Source organism: Artemia franciscana, chromosome 11 (assembly GCF_032884065.1).
Source record: "Artemia franciscana chromosome 11, ASM3288406v1, whole genome shotgun sequence".
Classification (NCBI taxonomy): Eukaryota; Metazoa; Arthropoda; class Branchiopoda; order Anostraca; family Artemiidae; genus Artemia; species Artemia franciscana.
This window is the reverse complement of record NC_088873.1, coordinates 31,026,654-31,050,035: the sequence shown is the minus strand read 5'-3', so window position 1 is coordinate 31,050,035 and position 23,382 is coordinate 31,026,654. Positions and strand designations below refer to the sequence as shown.

Here is a 23,382-nt window from a genome sequence, read left to right as displayed (position 1 = left end):
AAAACTAAAAAAATATAAATAAAAATAAAAAAAACTAAAAAGATAAAAACTTCAAAAAAAACTAAAAAGAAAAAAGAAAAAAACTAAAAAACCTAAAAAAAGGTCAAAACCAATAAAAAAAAACTAAAAGGGGAACACTGGGACACAAATGACGACCGGGATACTGGGAATATAAATGACGACCGGGACACAGGGCAATCATTAGAATCATGAGGTATAGATCTGAATATGGATTGTTTTTCCCATGGACAATTATATGTTGCATGTTCAAGAGTCGGTAAACCTGACAATCTAAATAAATGACGACACTCAAAGAGAAAGCGACCGGGACAAAAGGAATGTTCGATTAGCAATCAACAAAGCACCGGGACACAGGGAGTATAAATGACGACGACCGGGACACAGGGACATAACTACAAAGGGGACGCCGGGGTGCACAGGGGGATATATAAATGACGATGGCGACTCAGGGAATGGTCGATTAGCAATCACCATCAACAAAGCTCAAGGGCAATCATTAGAATCATGAGGTATAGATCTGAATACGGATTGTTTTCCCATGGACCATTATATGTTGCATGTTCAAGAGTCGGTAAACCTGACAATCTATTTATATGCACAGACAATGGGACAGCAAAGAATGTATATATATATCTTCTATATATATAAAAATAAGTTGTCTGTCTGTGGATCTGTGGATCAGGTGACGTCATGTTTCTGTGTCGGCTGACGTCATGAAATTAGTTGTCGTCATTTTTGCTTTGACGATGCTTAGTATATTGTAAAACACATTAATTTGGTTAATAATATACCATTTAAAACACCAAAATGAACATGCTGGAGTAGTCACTCGGTGAGAGAGGGTGTCAGAACGGAGAATGAAGGTCCCAGGTTCAAATCCTGGTTAGGCTAAAAAAGGTAAAAATCTAAAAACTAAAAAAAAAACTGAAAAAACTAAAAAAGGCAAAAACTACAAAAAAAACTAAAAACTAATAAAAAAAAATAAAAAAGCTAAAAAACTAAAAAAACTAAAAAAACTAAAAAACTAAAAAAACTAAAAACTAAAAAAAAACTTAAAAAAAGAAAAAACTGAAAAATAGAAGAGAAAAAGAAAACTAATAAAATTAAGAATAAAATAAAAAAAATAAAAAAGATAAAAACTAAAAAAAAAAGTAAAAAGAAAAAACGAAAAAAAACTAAAAAAGCTAAAAAAAAGGTAAAAACCAATAAAAAACTAAAAAGAAAAAAAGGAAAAAAAAAAACTAAAACAAACTAAAAACTAAAAAAAAAACTTGAAAAAAAAGGAAAAAACTGAAAAATAGAAGAGAAAAAGAAAACTAATAAAATTAAGAATAAAAATAAAAAAAATAAAAAAGATAAAAACTAAAAAAAAAGTAAAAAGAAAAAACGAAAAAAACTAAAAAAGCTAAAAAAAAAGGTAAAAACCAATAAAAAACTAAAAGGAAAAAAAGTAAAAAAACTAAAAAATTTTCATCTAAAAAACTAAAAAAAACTAAAAAAGGTAGAAACTAAAAGAACTAAAAAAGAAAAAAAACTAAAAAAAGGAAAAAAACTGAAAAATAAAGAAGAAAAAGAAAACTAAAAAAATATAAATAAAAATAAAAAAACTAAAAAGATAAAAACTTCAAAAAAAAACTAAAAAGAAAAAAGAAAAAAACTAAAAAACCTAAAAAAAGGTCAAAACCAAGTGAAATATAAAAGTATTTAACAGGATATTTCGAACACATATACAGTGTTCATCATCAGCAAGTTGGTGGGGCACTTCGCGCCCCCCAAGCCCCCCCACGCGCGTAAGTCGTTACGCGCCATATTAGTTACGCGCCATTGTAGTTGTGTCCCTGTGTCCCACCTGTGAATATAGATAGATTTATATATGTGTTTCAAACTACGTAAAAATTGCGAATATACAACATTTTTGGCTTTCCCACTACTGGGAGCTTTCCGTTTCCAATTGCCAGCAATTGATCTGAAAATGTTTGACCAGAGTCATCGTTTTGCAATCAGACACGCATATTTGTAGTTAATTTTAATATTTTTACGTGTGCCCATAAATTAGAATTTTTCAGGCAAGCATTCATTTCGTCTGCAGGAGTTAAACTACGTAAAAATTGCGAATATACAACATTCTTGGCTTTCCCATTGTTTGTGCATATACAAAGCCGTATGTACTAATAATGACGTCATATGCAAACGCTCTTTTTACAAACAAACAAACATGCATACACACATCTCGTTTTTATATAGATAGATAGATAGGTAGATACAATACAAATTAACTGCGTAAAACTTGCGAATATACAACATTTTTCGCTGTCCAATTGTCGCTGCATATAAATAGATTGTCAGGTTTACCGACCCTCGAACATGCAACACACAATTGTCCATGGGAAAAACAATCAGTATTAAGATCTATACCACATTTTTCTAATGATTGACCTTGAGCTTTGTTAATGGTGATTGCAAATGCTAATCGAATTGGGAATTGCAATCTTTTAAATTGAAAAGGCAGATCCGTTGGAATCATGGGAATGCGAGGAATAAGAACAGCCTCACTCTCAAAAGGCCCTGTCAAGATTGTGGCCTCTATTAGGTTTTCAATTGTTTTTTTACGGCAAGTCGCGTGCCATTGCAAAGCTTTGGTGGGTTGATATTTCTTAAAAGTATTATTGGTACGCCTATTTTTAGTTGTAGCACGTGTGGTGGAAACCCTGAAAGATCTATGGAATTTAAAAATTCAGATGGATAATTAACCGCTTCATTTGGTTCCAAAACTGTGTCGACTGACTTGTAAAGGACTGCCTGGTCTCGAATCTTGGTCAAAACAATATTGTTGATTTCGTGGACGTCTATATTTTTGGGTGCGAGAATCGCTCTTTCACTTAACCATTTATTATTTTTATAATTTTTTTGAATATTCGGAAATACTTTTTCAATCAATTCATTTTTGGACGTCACTAAATTACAGAAATCAGCAGGTAGTTGTATACGTCCTGAAATTTAGTCTAACGTATCATAAATGTCTTTTTGTTCCGATGTTAACTTGGAAATGTTATTTTGTACATACGACAATAGATCATTCGTACTGTAACTTTTTTCACGATCCAATTCTACACATGTCGAAACAGCAGCGATACGGTTAGGTGAAGGCATTCCCAAATCCTGAAGAGGTTTGTTTGCCATACGTACGCACAAATCTTCTATAATAACTAAAGTGTAGTTATAAATTTCTGATGTAAAATCAAAAGTCATATCTGACGTCTCTAACTGTTTTCGATGGAGTATATCTTCGGACATTTTTGACTTATATTTTTCCCATAACTCTGTAGGAGCTGATGGAGAGCAAGTTGTTAAAATGATGCCAAACAATGCACGAATTTGACTTGGGGTTGACGTTTCGCACTAATGGGGAATATGGAACAACCCACTGGCTATCTACTTCGATGGTGGTACCGTTGTCATTGTAGGTTCTTCAGTCATTTTACAATTACAAATTTCTCTTTCAACGGTCTTCTTACAATTAAAAATTTGTCTTTGAACGATATTCTTAAATACCTGTGTCCTGGTCGTCATTCATATTCCCTGTGTCCCGGTCGTCATTTGTGTCCCGGTATCCCAGTCTGTAATTTCTCTTTGAGTGTCCCGGTCGTTATTTATATTCCCTCTGTCCCGGTCGTCATTTGTGTCCCGGTCTGTAATTTCTCTTTGAGTGTTTTTTCTTTTTAGTATTTTTTAGTTTTTTACATTTTTTCTTTTTTCAGTTTTCTTTTTCTTCTTTATTTTTCAGCTTCACTATTAAATACATATCGCCGAACCTTTGTTTTTTTTTAACTAAAATCTGGTAGGCATTGATGACCTTATCCGAGTCAAAATCCCAAACCCAATCATCATCGCTATCATTTTCAGTTTTGATATGTTTTGACTCTCGCTGTCCAGGTGGATCTTCATCTAACTGCGCGGTTTTGCGTTCTTTAGCCTCAAGCCTGTTTCCTTGCTGTTCTTTTGATTCCTCGGCACGCTTTCTTTTCTGACTTTCTCTATCAGCAGCAAGTTTTTTGGCATAGACTCTTTGAGCATCTTCATCGGCTTTTGCCATTGTAAGTTCATCAGTCATTTTAAACTTAAACATTAATAGATTTCTACGTGAACATATATGTCTTAAATATCTTTAATGACGTCACCGTCATAACAAAAATGACGACAACTAACTTCATGACGTCAGCCGACACAGAAACATGACGTCACCTGATCCACAGACAGACACACAGACAGACAACTTATTTTTATATATATAGATAGATCTATATATATAAAAATAAGTTGTCTGTCTGTGGATCTGTGGATCAGGTGACGTCATGTTTCTGTGTCGTCTGACGTCATGAAATTAGTTGTCGTCATTTTTGTTATGACGATGCTTAGTATATTGTAAAACACATTAATTTGGTTAATAATATACCATTTAAAACACCAAAATGAACATGCTGGAGTAGTCACTCGGTGAGAGAGGGTGTCAGAACGGAGAACGAAGGTCCCAGGTTCAAATCCTGGTTAGGCTAAAAAAGGTAAAAAACTAAAAACTAAAAAAAAAACTGAAATAACTAAAAAAGGCAAAAACTAAAAAAAAAACTAAAAAATAATAAAAAAAAATAAAAAGGCTAAAAAACTAAAAAAACTAAAAAAACTAAAAAAAGGTAAAAAACTAAAAAAACTAAAAACTAAAAAAAAAAACTAAAAAAAAGGAAAAAACTGAAAAATAGAAGAGAAAAAGAAAACTAATAAAATTAAGAATAAAAAAAAAAATAAAAAAAAAACTAAAAAAAAAGTAAAAAGAAAAAACGAAAAAAAACTAAAAAAGCTAAAAAAAAAGGTAAAAACCAATAAAAAACTAAAAAGAAAAAAAGGAAAAAAACTAAAAAAAAATTTTCATCTAAAAAACTAAAAAAAACTAAAAAAGGTAAGAACTAAAAAAGAAAAAAATAAATGACGACACTCAAAGAGAAAGTGACCGGGACAAAAGGAATGTTCGATTAGCAATCAACAAAGCACCGGGACACAGGGAGTAGAAATGACGACCAGGACATAAGTAAAAAAAAAACTAAAAAAACTAAAAAGAAGGTAAAAACTACAAAAAAACTAAAAAGAAAAAAAAACTAAAAACTAATAAAAAAACAAAAAAATCTAAAAATCTAAATAAACTAAAAAAGAAAAAAAATAAAAAAGGAAAAAAATAAAGGAGAAAAACAAAACTAAAAAACGAATGTATATACAGACCGGGACACCGGGATACAAATGACGACCGGGACACAGGGATTATAAATGACCATACATAAGCCATAATGACCAGGACATAAGTAAAAAATATAAATGACGACCGGGACACAGGGACACAACTACAACGGGGACGCCGGGGGGCACAGGGGGATATAAATGACGACCGGGACACCGGGACAGGGAATGGTCGATTAGCAATCACCATCAACAAAGCTCAAGGACAATCATTAGAATCATGAGGTATAGATCTGAATACGGATTGTTTTCCCATGGACCATTATATGTTGCATGTTCAAGAGTCGGTAAACCTGACAATCTATATATATGCACAGACAATGGGACAGCAAAGAATGTTGTATATTCGCAAGTTTTACGTAGTTAAAAACATATATATATATATCTATCTATATTCACAGGTGGGACATAGGGACACAACTACAATGGCGCGTAACTAATATGGCGCGTAACTAATATGGCGCGTAACGACTTAAGCGCGCGGGGGGGCTTGGGGTGGGGCGCGAAGCGCCCCCACCAACTAGGTGTTGGGGTGGCGCGAAGCGCCACCCCAACAGCTAGTATATATATAAAAAATAAGTTGTCTGTGTGTGTGTGTGTCTGTCGAGTGACGTCATGTTTGTGTGTCGACTGACGTCATGTTTTCGACTGACGAAATTACAGACCGGGACATCGGGACAAAAAATGACGACCGGGACACCGGCAAATAGGGAATATAAATGACGACGGGGACACTCAAAGAGAAAGCGACCGGGACACAAGGCATGTTCGATTAGCAATCACCATCAACAAAGCACAGGGCCACAAATGACGACCGGGACACAGGGAGTATAAAAGACGACCAGGACATAAGTAAAAACAAACTAAAAAAAGCTAAAAAAAGGTAAAAACTACAAAAAAACTAAAAAGAAAAAAAACTAGAAACTAATAAAAAAACTAAAAAAGCTAAAAAACTAAAAAAACTAAAAAGGAAAAAAAAAATAAAAAAAGAAAAAAAAATGAAAAATAAAGGAGAAAAAAAAACTAAAAAAAAATAAAAATAAAAAAAAAACTAAAAAGAAAAAAGAAAAAAAAATAAAAAAACTAAAAAACAGTAAAAACAAAAAAAAAAAACTAAAAAGAAAAGAAGGGAAAAATACAAAAATTTATTTCATCATATACCATTTCAAAAACGAATGTATATACACACCGGGACACCGGGATACAAATGACGATCGGGACACAGGGAATATAAATGACGACCGGGACACAGGGACACAACTACAACGGGGACGCCGGGGGGCACAGGGGGGTATATAAATGACGACGGGGACACAGGGAATGTTCGATTAGCAATCACCATCAACAAAGCTCAAGGGCAATCATTAGAATCATGAGGTATAACTAAAAAACTAAAAAAAGGTAAAAAACTAAAAACTAAAAAAAAGACCAATTCAAACACGAATGTATATACGGACCGGGATACCGGGACACAAATGACGCCCGGGACACAAGGAATATAAATGACGCCCGGGACACTCAAAGAGAAATCACAGACTGGGACACCGGGACACAAATGACGACCGGGAAACAGGGAATATAAATGACGACTGGGACACAGGGACACAACTACAACGGGGATGCCGGGGGGCACCGGGGGACATATAAATGACGACGGTGACACAGGGAATGGTCGATTAGCAATCACCATCAACGAAGCTCAAGGGCAATCATTAGAATCATGAGATATAGATCTGAATACGGATTTTTTTTCCCATGGACCATTATATGTTGCATGTTCAAGAGTCGGTAAACCTGACAATCTATTTATATGCACAGACAATGGGACAGCAAAGAATGTTGTATATTTGCAAGTTTTACGTAGTTAAAACATATGTATATATATCTATCTATATTTACAGGTGGGACATAGGGACACAACTACAATGGCGCGTAACTAATATGGCGCGTAACGACTTACACGCGCGGGGGGCTTGGGGGATGGGGCGCGAAGCACCACATCAACTAAGTGTTGGGGTGGCGCGGAGCGCCACTCCAACAGCTAGTATATATATAAAAATAAGTTGTCTGTGTGTGTGTGTGTTTCGAGTGACGTCATGTTTGTGTGTCGACTGACGTCATGTTTGTTGATTGATGAAATTACACACCGGGACATCGGGACAGAAATGACGACCGGGACATCGGGACATCTATATATATATATATATATTCTAATATAAGAAACTAGCTGTTGGGGTGGCGCTTCGCGCCATTGTAAGATTCGTTGAATGTAGAATCGTTGAATGTAGTTGTAAGATTCAAAAATCATGTCTATGAGGATGACAACTCTCCACAGTCTTCGGGGCTAGGGTTGTAAATTATGCCCTGGGGGTATTTAAGGTTTATATAGAAAGGGTGATTGTATAAGCTTCAGAAAGGGCTCATTGGATTCCTGACCAGAAGTTTCAGTTTTCATTTTCATTTTTAGATTCAGGTTGATCAAAGGGTAGATAACCCCCCCACACTCACATACCTCGTATTTTCCCGACGCATCTGATAGAAATTTTGAGATGGCCATTTGTTGCCCATTTGCTGTTTATTGTCGAAAAGAGCTCATTCGATTGAAAACCGAAAAATCTAGTGCCCTTTTTGATTGTCAAAAGTGATTGTAGGGCACCTCCCGCGCCCACTATTTCCCCAGAAACATCCCATATAGCTATTTTGTTCAACGTAATAGAAAGGTCCTAAGATTCTGTCTTTGATTATGACACCCCCCCAGCCCTTAAGGCAAGAGTTATAAGTTATGCCATGGGGGCATACAAGGCATATATAGGAAGGATGAGTGTAAAAACTCCGGAATCGGCTTACTTGATTGGAAATCAGATTTTCTAGTGTTTCTTAAGATTTAAAGTTATCAGAAGGTGGATACCCCCACCCTGTACACCTTATATTTCCCCGAAATACATTTGAGAGAAATTTTGAGATGACCATTTGTTGTCGTAGAAACTTCAAAAAGGAGTTCATTCCATTGGAAATTGAAAGGGCTAGTTCTCTTTTTAAAATTCAAAAGTGATCAGAGGGCAATTAACTCCCCTCCCACGCTCACCATTTTCTCCAAATTCATCAGATGGAAATTTTGATATGGTCATTTGTTGTCTTAGAAACGTCGAAAAGAGCACATTCAATCGGAAATTGAAAGGGCAAGTACCCTTTTAAACAGTTAAAACGGATTGAAGGGAAAATAACCCCCCTCCCATGCCCACCATTTCTCCCAACCCATTCAATCCGAATTTTTAGACATCCATTTTGTTCAACGTAATTAAAGGGTTCGAAAATTATGTCTTTAAGCAGGACAATTCCCCCCCCTCCTAGAGTCTTCAGAGTAAGGGTTGTAATTTTTGCCCTAGGGGCATATAAGGTACATATAGAAAAGATGATCTTAGACTTCGAAGAGGGCTAACTGGATTGGATGAATAGCTGAGTCAAACTCAAAACGAGCAAAAATTAATAGGAGTAGGGCTAATAACCCCTATACCTTCTCAAGATCAGAACACAGTTTGCGCTTTACTGAAAACGAAATACGTTTGAAAGGTTTTCATCTTTCAAACGTAGTTCTAGTTCCAAGCGCAGTTTTATGCTTGGAGGATTATTTGACTTTTTTTGATCATTCTTGGCTTAATGGAGCTCTTTACTTTTCTTTGAAAAACATGTCTTTTGGAAAGCATTTTAAATTAATCACTATGTAAAGCCAATTTTTTTATGTGTACATTATTATCAAAGTTTTAGGGTATTATTAGTACGGGTCACTCGCTACTTACAGTTAGTTACCATGAGCTATTTGTTTCATGGGCTATTTTTTAGGTTTTTGAAACTAACTGTAGTGGCGGGAAAATGCGTCGAGGAATGACTATATTGGAGAGCTTATTAATCTTGAAGGACGGAAAAATTGACCAAGACGAACTCCAAGATGCTTTCCTTGTGGCCTGGGCAGCAGAAATGGTAAATTAATTATTTTTCTTAATTTGATACATTCTCCTCGGCAACAGGCACTTCAAAATAAGTGCTAGATACAGATAATGATCTACAGATAACCTTTAGCTTAGTTGCATAGCTGAGTTTTCTATTAAACATTTCTAAATTCATAAACATTGAAACTGCTCACAAAAAATCAAAAGACAGTTTTGATGGGTGCGTCTTTTAAGGCAGACGGTCCTAAGTAGACATAGTACGAACCTATTTGACCAGTGTTAAGTCTTAGATGTTTCCTTTTGACCGTATTAAGAGCGAATCATGGCCTTACGGGCTTGTACTGTCACCTTGACATCAACAGAAGGAATGCATCCTTCATGATGAAGTAAACCAATGCAGAAACTAAAAAAAAGAAAAACAGAAAAATTTTTCTTGTAGGTGGTGAACGAGCTTAGAAAATTTTACCAAAAACTAAAAAATTATTAAGATAAGAATGAGAGACTATATTAGAAGTGCAAAACTATCTAATACGATGTGTACGTTCCTACTAGGATATATGTGGGTGCATAGAAAAAAAAAACTATTTGACACCTAATCAAACACTTCCTTTAAAATTTAATGTCAGACTGTGGTAGTGGTTGAACATTTCCTACTTCCTAAAGTTTGACATTGTAACAACAGAATGTTTTAGCCCCAAAATAAAGTTCTCTTTCAAGCCTGCTCCCATTCCAAGCTCCCACCCTTTCTAAAAAGAGCAGTATCTAATTATGAGCGTTTTAAGCATTTTGGAACCCGAAATATTTCCACAATTGATTTTTTATGTCTGTGAAAGGTGAAGTCATCTTGGATTAAACTATCCTTGATTTTGAAAACTTTTTCCCCATAAAATGCAGGAACTCTTATGAAAAGATATGGATTAATAGCTGGACTACGAGGTATTTAGCATCATAGTATCGAATCCACACGTTCTTTATCCTTCTATTCTTTTTTCGCAAAAATATAACGCAGTCGATGCTAATTTTACAAAGCCAAGAGAAAATAGAAAGGATATGGATCAATAGCTGGGCTACGAGGTATCTGGCATCATAATATCGAATCCACTCGTTCTTTATCCTTCCATTCTTTTTTCACAAAAATATAACACAATTGATTCTAATTTTACAAAGTCAAGAGAGATTGGAAAGGATGTGGATTAGAGTTGGGCTACGAGGCGTATGGCATCATAATATCAAATCCGCCTGTTCTTTATCCTTCCATTCTTTTTTCATGGAATACAAAAAACAAAAAAATTAACATCCATGGTTGCATGTAGATAAGGTTGGGGGAATATGCATAGACGCGTTGGCCTTGTTGGTATGATTGCTTACAATTACCTATCAAAACGCTTTACGGTAGGTCAAAGACTATGTGCTTTTTTTTAGTCTTATCAATGAATGTTTCTTACAATTAATATTGTTTCTTTATTTAGGAACATCTAAAAACCTCGGACTCCATGATATTTGAAAGTAACCTAGTACAGTTATATATTTACGCCTGTCCATGCGTTTAAAAGAAAATAATGCCGCTAATATACCACCCATCCAATTTTTCAGGGAATAAAAAGTAAGGATTTGTCCCCGAATTTGGGACTTTGAAACAGCATTACATAACAGTAACAACTATTTTTACAAAAATGATTTATTCTCCAAATTGTAATCTAATTCTAACTTGTAAACATTACACCTGGTGACATAACGTTGGAGTAGAATATATTCAGAAAAACCTACTGCAGGATATGCGCGGCAAAAACTAGAGCGTAGAATTTGCCCCCGGAAAACCGATAAAATATTTAGAGATACACAAATTGCGTATGGATGGAAGTCTGTTTTACTACTTTTAAACTTAAAGGGACATCAAATTAAGACGTAAAAACTGGGGTTCTATTCCCTCACGCCCACTCCAAAACTTAACTGCCATTTGCATTTAATTGAGAACGAAGTGTACTTCGAATAATGTTTCTTCATGCTTGAAAAGCGTTTAAATACTGACATGTTCCAGGAAATTAAAAAATGCATTAAAATGTATGCAAACACATTTGTCACAATCGATTTCGATTTCCATCTTTTAAAAGACAATTCTATTCATTAGTGCTTTTTTGCTATGAAATTAAACCCATGTAATGTATTTTAAAAAAAAAGCTCAATAAAACTAAAAAATCAATCGGCAACATTTGACCCATTGAATATAGTTTTTAAGAGGCGCAAAGGACCCTCTAACCTTAGATAAATTTGAAGTGCGTAGCAGTCCAACTCTTAGCCATGGTTATTCGGTTTTCGTTTTAAGTTTGACTTCTTATATAAGGTAATTTTTGATCGCTTCACTCATTGCTTTTTGTCAAAACTTCCATTTTTTTCATATTAAAAACCCTTTTAAATGGAGCCAAGAGGCTTGGCTTGCCAGTAATGTCCATCAGAATGCAAAGAATTAGATAACTACTTGCGTGCAAATTCAAACTGTCTCGTACCTTTTCTTTTATGGAATAGATCATATTAATCAATTTTTTATACAGTTTCGATTAAACTGTATTAGCCAATATCCACTTAGGCAAGTAGCCACTTTCACCCAATTAGCCACCGTACATGGGTGCAGTTCTTTTACCAAAAATCTTTTAGATTTTTAGAGAAAAACCCTATAGAAAATCAGACTAAAAAAATTTACATGCTCCAGACTCTACTTTTTACTTTTAGATGCAATCTTTCATATTAATCATGGACGATTATATGGACCAATCAGAGACTAGACGAGGAAAACCGTGCTGGTACAAAACTGGAAACCTTGGACCTAAGGCTATGAATGATGCGTTTCTTATGGAAAGCAGTATATATGAGCTGTTTTATCATTCCCTTTCATCAAAACCTTTCTATAAAGAGATTCTACATTTATTTAAAGATGTAAGTTTTTTAACAAATATTAATGAATAAACCAAAGTTTATAGTTAGGAAATTCGGGGTCTTTGTTCTTTCATTAGCGAATTGAACTCATTTTCGAATTCAATCTAGCTAATCTTCTGTCATAATTTCTTTTTTCAAAACCATTCAATCGCTTTAGTCACTTGTTATTACACAAAAACAATTAGTGGGTTAATCCTCATACAAATTTTTACACTACATATCTAGATCACCACAGATCAATTTACAAGAATTGATATACACAACTTAACAGCAAGCAGTCGGGGTATATGGGGGTGGTATTCTCCATCATATATTGAATAGGCCTGGACATAATTTAAAAACTTTCAGAAATTAAATAGTCTTGTTTTTCAAGTGAAAGTAATGAGTGACATTAAAAGTTAATACAAACAGAAATTATTCAATACATGAGGAGGCTAACACCTCTTGTATTCCTCACTCTTTACTCTAAAGTTTGACTTTTTGTCGTAACATATTTTTGAAAATCAGAACACCTCAGGATGACTTTAAAAAAGTCTCTAAACGCAGCGACGATCTGTCTATGAACTTTACGTGTCAGTTGAAGATTATAAGCTCACGCTTCATGGCACGACATGAACAAAAGGCTATTTAGAAACTATGGTACGACGGGAGCTCATCAAACAGTTCGTGGTAAAGAACTGTAAATAAGGAGCGACCCGGCTCAATAGTAAACGAAACTCTTAAAAACGGAATTTTGATGCTAAAAGATACATCAAAGAATTAGATTTTCATGCTGATTCTAAATATATAAGTTTCATCAAATTTAGTCTTTGTCATCAAAAGTTACGAGCCTGAGAAATTTGCCTTATTTTAGAAAACATGCGGAAACACCCCCTAAAAGTCATAGAATCTTAACGAAAATTACACCATTGCATTCAGAAAACCCTGGCGTATCAGAGAACCCTGGAGCGAAAATTTCAAGCTCCTATCTGCAAAAATGTGGAATTTCGTATTTTTTGCCAGAAGACAAATCATGGGTGCGTGTTTATTTGTTTTTTTTTCCCAGGGGTCATCGTATCGACCAAGTGGTCCTAGAATGTCACAAGAAGGCTCATTCTAACGGAAATGAAAATTTTTAGTGCACTTTTTAAGTGACCAAAAAATTGGAGGGTACCTAGGTCCCCTCCCACGCTCATTTTTTCCCAAAGTCAACGGATCAAAATTTTGAGATAGCCGTTTTGTTCCGCATAGTCGAAAGCCATAATAAATATGTCTTTAGGAATAACTTACTCCCCCTTAATCCCCGGGGGAGGGGCTACAAGTTACAAACTTTGACCAGTGTTTACATACAGTAATGGTTATTGGGAAGTGTACAGACGTTTTCAGGGGAATCTTTTTGGTTTGGAGGGTGGGGTTGGGAAGGGGCTACGTGGGAGGATCTTTCATTGGAGGAATATGTCATGGGGGAAGAAAAATTCAATGAAAAGGGCGCAGGATTTTCTAACGTTACTATAAAAAAACAACGAAAAAATAAACAAGAAAACGTTTTTTCAATTGAAAGTAAGGAGTAGCATTGAAACTTAACACGAACAGAGATTATTACGCATATGAGGGGTTCTAAAAATACTTTAGCATAAAGAACGAGGTATTTAGGAGGAGACAAATACCTCGCTCTCTATGCTAAAGTATTTTTAGTAATTTCAACTATTTATTCTACGGCCTTTCTAATTCAGGGGTCATTCTTAAAGAATTGGGACAAAACTTACGATTTAGTGTAAAGAGCGAGGTATCAACGAGGGTACAAACCCCCTCGTATACATAATAAAAATATAAGAATATAAAAGTTTGTTACGTAAGTTAATTTATAGGTTACGTATATCTTTTACTAATAAAAACGTTCGTTAAAAATTAAAAGTTCTAGTTGCCTTTTTAAGTAACCGAAAAATTGGAGGGCAACTAGGCCTCCTTCCCCGCCCCTTATTTCTCAAAATCGTCTGATCAAAACTAAGAGAAAGTCATTTAGCCAAAAAAAGAATTAATATACAAATTTCATTTTAATAATTTATGCGCGGAGAACCAAAATCAAACATGCATTAATTCAAAAACGTTCAGAAATTTAATAAAAAAAACAATTTTTTTTCAACTGAAAGCAAGGAGCGACATTAAAACTTAAAACGAACAGAAATTACTCCGTATATGAAATGGATTGTCCCTCCGCAATCTCTCGCTCTTTACGCTAAAGTTTGACTCTTTGCCACAATTCTGTTTTTTAAAACAATTAAAAGCTTTAGCGTAAAGAGCGAGGGATTGCGGAGGGGACAACCCATTTCATATACGGAGTAATTTCTGTTCGTTTTAAGTTTTAATGTCGCTCCTTACAATCAGTTAAAAAAAACTAGTTTTTTTTTTATTTAATATCAAAAGTATACAGATAAGCGACATATGGCGCAGTTTTCATAACACGAAAACTAGCCACTATGCTTGGTGCCGTGTATTATAGATCATTCACATCTTAAGCATCATACGAATTAATGTTAGCTAAGTATAGTAAAACTTGGACTTTAATCAGTTGCTGCCAGTAGCTTGAAAATGGGCCTTTTGTGTGGTTTCCCTGTCGACTTTAACTATTAGCAGGGGCATTGTAGTATATTTGCATATTGAAGACTTTCATACAAGAAACTGCAACTTGTAGCTTGAAGAACTACTTACTGTGTGCTCTTTTCTCATTATAACGATAACAACAAGATTGAGGTCAAAAGGCTCATTCTGATAACAGCTGCGCTTCTTTCATAATCGAGCAATAATATTATTAGGAAACGAATCACTGCTGTGATCTTACAATATATCATATTCTGGCTAAGTTCATCAAACAGTTCGTGGTAACGGACTGTAAGTAAGGAGCGACCCGGCTCAATAGTAACCGAAACCCTAATAAAACGAAATTTTGATATCAAAAGAATTGTATTATTATGCTGATTTCAAATATTTAATCTTCATGAAGTTTAGTCTTACCCATTAACGGATACGAGCCTGAAAAAAATTGTCTGATGAAAGGAGGAATCATCCCTAAAAGTCATAGAACGAAAATCACACCATCAGATTCAGCGTATCAAAAATTCCTACTGGAGGTTTCAAGCTCCTCCAGAAAAAAGATCACAGGTGCGTGTAGTTTTTTTCCCCCAGTGGTAATTGTATCGACCCAGTGTTCCCAGAATATCATAAGAGGGCTCATTCGAACGAAAATTAAAAGTTCTAGGGCCCTTTTAAGTGAATAAAAAGATTAAAGGGCGACTAGGCCCTCTCAACTGCCCCTTTTCCCTAAAATCGTCCGATCAAAACTATGAGATAACCATTTCCTTCATCATAGTTAAAAGCCCCAATAACTATGCCTTTGAATATAACATGACACCCCCACAGCCCCAGGTCAAAGGTCTTTAAGTTATAAAATTTGCGTGTAGTTTACGCATAGTAATTGTTATTGGCCAGCATACGTACATTTTAGGGTGGAAGGGGGGCTAATTTTCTGCAAGAATTCCTACGCAAAATGTTTTTCACACGTAAAAAAATCTTACTTTCCTTTAACACACTCTAGTCTGCGTGACTAGATTATTGTTATCTTTAAATAAAAATGCTTATCACTAGGCCCAATAACTATGCCTTTGAATACAACATGACACCCCCACAGCCCCAGGTGAAAGGTCTTTAAGGTATAAAATTTGCGTGTAGTTTACGCATAGTAATTGTTACTGGCAAGCATACGTACATTTTAGGGTGGAAGGGGGGCTAATTTTCTGCAAGAATTCCTACGCAATTTTTTTTTCATATATAAAAAAAATCTTATTTTCCTTTAATGCAATCTAGTCTGTGTGACTATATTATTGTTATCGTTAAATAACAATGCTTATCACTTGATAGTCAATTTTAGACATTAAAATTAAATCACCTCTTTGATTTGCTTGGTTTATGGGATAATTTTAAAGCTAATTTTAGACCACGAAGGTAATAAACTATATAAATACTTAGATCTAAAAATATAGATTTGAAAATACCTTATGCACACAATACTACACCGGGTAAAAGGAGAAAAAAATAAATTTAAAAAAATTATTCGGAAGAGCAATCTTACATAAAGATTCTAGAAGAAAAATTAATTTTGTTAAGGGAAACTAGACTTTCTTCAATTTTGGACGATTTTAGAAGCTATACAAAATAGAAAAAAAATGATAGGCAGGTTATAGATATAAACAGAAACCAACAACCAGTAAATTCTTAATGAGCTACTCAAACATATTGTAACTATTATTTAATTAGCACTTAATTCACTAGGACGATGGTCGTACAAAACGAAGGAATATAATCATGTTATCTTTCAGATGGTTACAAGAACTTCTATTGGCCAAACATTAGATACGTATATGTCTCCAAATATTGGAGAAAAGCCAAATCTTACTTTATACACAACAGAAAATTATGAAGGCATTTGCAAACATAAGTCTTCCTACTATACAATTTACCTTCCCGTTGCTGCAGCAATGGTGCTAGTAAGTCATCTTTTTAATCATCAGTGTTTAGGGTTATTTAAACATGTTTCTTTTGGAAAAGTTGTTTTGTGCTTAGAAATAAGTTTAAAGAATATATTTTGGATACACTCTTTTGAGCCTTTTAGTACAGGAAAAGTAAACTGGTTACAATAATACCTAATTTTGAAAATGGGACAGAAATAGTAAGTCAGCATTAGCCAATCCTTATTGTTGAGAACAACTTAACCAGCCTATCTTGAATAAACCGTTGTAAGTCGACATAAATATTTGTACAGTTTAAGACCACACTATTGCGTTTTAGCATTACTCATGGTGATTTGTTTAAAAAAGAATTTGATGGTTAAAATGATTGAGGCTTGGCAAAATCAAGATTGCTTCAGATGCGCTGAACGGAACACTGCAGTATCTCTGATATTCGATGGCAAAAAATTGTTTTACAGCGAACTTTAGAATTAAGAAGATTAACAAATCAATTTAAATTTAAATAAATGTCAGGTGAATAGGGACTGACGCTTCCCTTGTTTATTGGGGTATATACCAGCTAAAAGGTAACGTCACGACAGTATTGTGGGTTACTGCGCATTGCGTTAATTTTTGAGAACATGCTATATACACCTTTTGACTTGATATTATATACTATACATACTATATATCTGTGTCTGTGAGGATTTTCCATGGTGGTGTACAATAAATGATGGCATCTCTTTTATATTGATTAAATAAAAAAAAACAAGTTTTTTTTAACTGAAAGTAAGGAGCGACATTAAAACTTAAAACGCACAGAAATTACTTCGTATATGAAAGGGGCTACTTCCTCATCAACGCCCCGCTCTTTACGCTGAAGTTTGACTCTTTCTCTCAATTCTTCTTTTTAAAACAGTAAAAAACTTTAGCGTAAAGAGCGGGGTGTTGATGAGGAAGTAGCCTCTTTCATATACGAAGTAATTTCTGTGCGTTTTAAGTTTTAATGTCGCTCCTTACTTTCAGTTAAAAAAACTTGTTTTTTTTATTTAATTTCTGAACGTTTTTGAATCAATGCATGTTTTGATTTTGGCTCTCCGCAGAGGAATAATCAAAACAAAATTTGCATATTTTTTTTTTTGGCTCGATGGCTTTCCATGATTTTGAGAAAAAAAGAGCGGGGGCGAAGCCTAATTGCCCCCCGAGTTTTTGGTTAATTAGAAAGGCAACTAGAACTTTTAATTTTTTACGAATCTTTTTATTGGTAAAAGATTTACGTAACTTATAAATTAGCTTACGTAAAGAACTTTTGTATTCTCATGTTTTTATTACATATATGAGGGGATTCGCCCCATCGTCAGTACCTCGCTCTTTACACTAAAGCTTAAATTTTATCCCAATTCATTAAGAATGACCCCCTGAATCACAAAAGCCGTAGAATAAGTAGTTGAAATTACTGAAAATACTTTAGCGTAAAGAGCGAGGTATTAGAAGGAGGTGAGCCCCTCATATGGGTAATAATTTCTGTTTGTTTTAAGTTTTATTGCTGTTCCTTACTTCCAGCTGAAAAAGCTTTTTCACTTTTCTTTTTTAATTGTTTTTTTTTAAATAATGCTAGTAAATCCTGCTCTCCCTTCATGGAAATTTTCTTCTCCCATTACAAATTCTCGAAGGAAAGTTCCCCCAGCATACCCCCCTCTTCTCAACCCCTCCCCCAAACCAAAAAAATCCTCCTGAAAACGCCTGTATACATCCCCATAACCATTACTATATGTAAGCACAGGTCAAAGTTTGTAACTTGTTGCCCCTCCCACGGGGACTGTGGGGGAGTAAGTCGTCCCCAAAGACATAGTTATAAGGTTTTTCGACTACGTTGAATAAAATGGATATCTCAGAATTTTGTTCCATTGACTTTGGGAAAATAATTAGCGTGGGAGGGGGTGCCCTCAAATTTTTTTGGTCACTTAAAAAGGGCACTAGAACTTTTCATTTCCGTTAGAATGAGCCCCCTTGCAACATTCTATGACAACTGGGTCGATACGATCACCCCTGGAAAAAAAAAAAAAAAAAAAAAAAAAAAAAACAAATAAACACGCATCCGTGATCTGCCTTCTGGCAAAAAATGCAAAATTCCACATTTTTGTAGATAGGAGCTCGAAACTTCTACAGTAAGGTTCTCTGATACGCTGAATCTGATGGTGTGATTTTCGTTAAGATTCTATGACTTTTAGGGGTTGTTTCCCCCTATTTTCTAAAATAACGCAAATTTTCTCAGGCTCATAACTTTTGATGGGTAAGACTAAACTAGATGAAACTTATATTTTTAAAACCAGCATTAAAATGCGATTCTTTTTATGTAGCTATTGGTATCAAAATTCCATTTTTTAGAGTTTTGGTTACTATTGAGCCGGGTCGCTCCTTACTACAGTTCGTTACCACGAACTGTTTGATTCATTCTCATGTTCTGAACTTTCTGCAAAATCACTTAAAGAAAGGAATTGAAGATGATGTGATTTGTACCCAACCCACGGGTATTTTCTGGGAAAAGCTAGTAAAAGACGCAAAGCTTGAACTTAGGGGTCTAGTGGCCAAGGGCGAAATAGCCCCCAGGAGAGTTGGTGAAAATGCTTCTTATAGACACTTAAAGGACACGACTGATCGTGGATGTGAGAGTAGTGGTGATTCTCTGGTTCCAAATTTTGTAATTTCACCTACTGAAGTTCTACTTATTCCAGCTGATGCTTTTTCTCAGCTTGCACCCAAAATATTCGAATTTGATAACACGTTAAAGTTCATTAAAGAAAAACTCACGGTCTATGATCTAATTATCCACCCGTTGAAAATGAAGCTACTATTGTCATTTCGAAAATCCCTAGTGATTTGGACAATCCCATTAAGCGTAAAGATGCAATTACCAAAATCCACGGTCATGAAGCTATTTATAGTGTCAAAGCCTCGGGCGATAAACTTTTCGTTCTGATTGACACTACAGCAGCAAAAAATTTTTGTGACGCTACTTCTAGCGTACTAACTAACTGTGACGCCAGACTTAAAGAATACAAATTCTTTGGACTTGTGATAGGCGTAGATAAAGCTTGTGCAGCGGAGCTGTTTATTGGTGTTGTTGGTGTTGTCGATGTAAATAGGATTGGCCACTCGACCTCAGTGAAAGAGTCTTTCCAAGACGCTATTGGGCTCTCTAATCCTCGCCGGTTTGGCTTAGAAATGGGATATGAAATATTCTAAGTTTTTTAATATATATGGCCTCCTCGTTGCTGCCACAAGTGTCGATCACCGCATCACCTAGCAGCAAAATGCGACCAAATCATAAAATGTCCGATATGTGCCAGTTCTCATGTTTCTACAAAAGACACTCTCTGCCAAGGCATCCCGAAGTGTGCTAACTACGGGATGCTCATTTTGCTTTCAGTCTTAAGTATTGTTTCATTCAGGATGTTCTCAAAATGTGCCAAAAGGAAAAGAAATGACCACCAATATCGACTTAAGAATATGTTCATTCAACATCTATAGCACAAAAGACAAAGATCATTCAATTAGCCAAAAATTAAACGATTTGGATGTCTTGTTTCTCCAAGAGCATCTTCTACCACAAATCGGTATTAATTCGCTCCGTAGATGTGACGATTACATTGTTCTCCCCATATCCTTAAGCGTCTCCATTTCTTTTTCGCAATCCCAGTTGCCCGTAACTGGCAGCAAGATTGATAAGAAGTGGTGTTATAAAAGTGAATGGAGGAAAATTGACCTTCCATTAAACATTTCTACTCTTGCTGCTCTCTTCTCAAATATTCAAATCCTGTTCAGCTGGCTGTGCACTAGTGTTTATTTACCAAATGCTCTTTAAATGCATATTTAATGTTAAATGTAAAAAATGCATAAAATGCATAATGTAAAAATGCATAAAAATACATCCCTGTTAAATGCATATTACCTTCAAATCGTTGCCAGTTTTAAACAAGCAGAAGCTGCTGCCATCCCTCATGTCCGAGTTTGTTTAAAAACTCGTAGTTCCATTTGGAAAGATGTCCCAAAACTAAAACGCATTAAAAATAGAGCAAAGTTCTGGCTTCGTATCTGGATCACCTGCAGTCGCCAAAATATAGGCCATGTATTTGATATTGAAAAGAAAAATTCAAGCGGTTTCTGCGTAGTGTACGGTACAATGGCTTTGAATTTCCCGAAACTGCTTCTCAATGGAGACAAGTGATCAATTCTTCTAAGCTGGAACCCTCTGCTTCTAGTGATGTTATTCCTGTGGCTTCTTGAATTGAGCACTATTCTAGTATTTTCACTGTCATTAACTATACTGTGCACTCTCGTTTCGCGTATTTCCTTAGTGATTTAATTCCCTTGAAGCTGAAGCAGAAGCATATAATCCCAGTCTCCTCTGAACAAGTGCTTAAAAGTATTAAACAGCTTAATCAAAATCTGTTGATCGTGATGGTATTTCTGTCTCCCACTTTCGAACGGAGTTGTGAGATATAGTGTTCCACCTGCAGCTGCTTTTCCAAATGTGCTTAGCATCCTCTCAGTTGCCTGACTCCTTTCTAAGCGGTGCAATAGCCTCGGTGCTAAAGCGTGGAAAGGATCCTTTAAGTTGTGACTCCTATAGACCCATAACTGTGGCCTGTAATGTTAGCAAAGTTTTTTTAGCATGTCTTTTACCTTTTGTAACAGAAATTATAGATCACAGTCAAAATTACTTTGGATTTAGGTGGCGTATTGGTAGCCAGCATGCCCACCGTGTTTTAATTTCTATCCTTTTAAAGGCTCAAACCAGTGGCTCTGAGGTCCATTTTTGTGCCTTGGACCTACTAAGGCTTTTGACAGTATTTATCATGCTCAAGTTTTGTTTTTTCTTGTCATTTCTGGAGTCAATGTTTCTGTCGTTCGGGTTCTTCAGTTTTTGTATAGTAATTTCCATGTTCGGTTAAAGTTTCACTCTAGTTTTTTATGAGAATATTCCAATCCGTTAGGGAGTGCGTCAAGGTGGTGTTCTTTCGCCATATTTTTTCAGTATTTGTATCCACAATGTGCTATTGAAAATCACGTCCTCTCTTTTTTGTGATTTGGTAAATGTCTCTTATGTTGCACATGCGAATGATATACTTCTTTTAAGCTGTTCTAGATCTAGCCCTATCAAATTCCGTGTCATCTATTTCAAAACATTTCCAAAGTGTTGGTCTGTCATTGAATATTTATAAGTGTGAGTACCTAGTCTTTAATGCAAAGAATTGCAGTGGTTAGGCATTCATATTTTTTCGAATCTATCAAACAGTTCGTGGTAACAAAGTGTAGTAAGGAGCGACCCGGCTCAATAGTAACCCAAACACTAAAAGACAAGATTTTGATACTAATAGATACATCAAAGGAATCAGACTTTTAAACTGATTTTAAATATATAAGTTTCATCAAATTTAGTCTTGCCCATCAAAAGTTACGAGCCTGAGAAAATTTGCCTTATTTTGAAAAATAGGGGAAAATACCCCACAAGCGTCATAGTATCTTAACAAAAATCGTACCATCACAATCAGGGTATCAGAGAACCCTACTATAGGAGTTTCAAGCGCCTATCTATAAATATGTGGAATTTTGTATTTTTTGCCAGAAGTCCGATTACGGGTGCGTGTTTATTTGTTTGTTTGTTTGTTGTTTTTTTTTCTTTTTCCCAGGGGTGATCGTATCGACTCAGTGGTCCTAGAATCCCGCGAAAGGGCTCATTCTAACGGAAATTAAAAGTTCTAGTGCCCTTTTTAAGTGACCAAAAAATTGGAGGGCACCTAGGCCCCCTCCCACGCTCATTGTTTCCCAAAAGTCGCCGGATCAAAATTTTGAGATAGCCATTTTGTTCAGGATAGTCGAAAAACCTAATAACTACGTATTTGGCGATGAATTATTCCCCCACAGTCCCCGGTGGAGGGGCTGCAGGTCACAAACTTTGACCATTGTTTACATATAGAAATGGTTATTGGGAAGTTTATAGACGCTTTCAGGGGGATTTCTTCTGATCGCGGGAGGGGAGTCGAGGGGAAGGGGATACTTGGGATGATCTTTCCATTGAGGATTTTTCATGAAGGAAGAGAAACTCCATGAAGGGGGCGCAGGATTTTCTAGCATTCTTTAAAAAAAAAATGAAAAAATAAATATGACAAAGTTTTTTCAATTGGACGTAAGGAGCAGCATTAAAACATAAAACGAACAGAAATTGTTACGCATAAGAGGAGGTTCATCTTCTCCTAAATTCCACAGTCTTTACGCTAAAGTATTTTTTGTAGTTTCAACTATTTATACTACGACCTTTATGATTCAATGGTCATTATTATAGAATTGGGATACAATTTAAGCTTTAGTGTAAAAAGCGAGGTATTGACGAGAGGACGAACCCTCTCATATCTTATCTTATCTTCTATATATATAAAAATAAGTTGTCTCTGTGTTATGTCTGTTGCACTTTGTCTGTTACGCCAGATTATATCTTCTATATATATAAAAATAAGTTGTATGTATTTTTGTGTTGAGGGTTTAAATGTAAAAACTGGGAATTGCATAAATATTTCGAAATATTTTTACAATAGATTAATGTAATTTGAAAACCTTAAAGAGATACTTAAAATTTGAGGTTTATTATAAATTGTTGAGCTTTATCAAGCTTGCCACGTGGAGATTTCTCTAACTGTCAATGTTAGAATGAACATTAA

The 23,382-nt window shown here is 35.2% G+C and overlaps 1 protein-coding gene and 1 long non-coding RNA gene across 3 annotated transcripts in view; one reads left to right on the top strand and one right to left on the bottom strand.

Moving 5' to 3' along the window:
- LOC136033086 (farnesyl pyrophosphate synthase-like) overlaps nucleotides 1-23,382 on the top strand; it is a 125,968-nt gene that overhangs the window by 63,994 nt on the left and 38,592 nt on the right. Inside the window, exons 3-5 of one of the 2 annotated variants that reach the window (XM_065713691.1) lie at nucleotides 9,145-9,282; nucleotides 11,979-12,182; nucleotides 16,535-16,702. In XM_065713691.1, coding sequence (XP_065569763.1) covers nucleotides 9,145-9,282; nucleotides 11,979-12,182; nucleotides 16,535-16,702 — 510 coding nt within the window. The remainder of the gene's footprint in view (nucleotides 1-9,144; nucleotides 9,283-11,978; nucleotides 12,183-16,534; nucleotides 16,703-23,382) is intronic. The other variant, XM_065713692.1, reaches the window with a different exon arrangement.
- Nucleotides 1-23,382, bottom strand: part of LOC136033087 (uncharacterized) — a 76,444-nt gene that overhangs the window by 34,774 nt on the left and 18,288 nt on the right. The window lies entirely within an intron of this gene.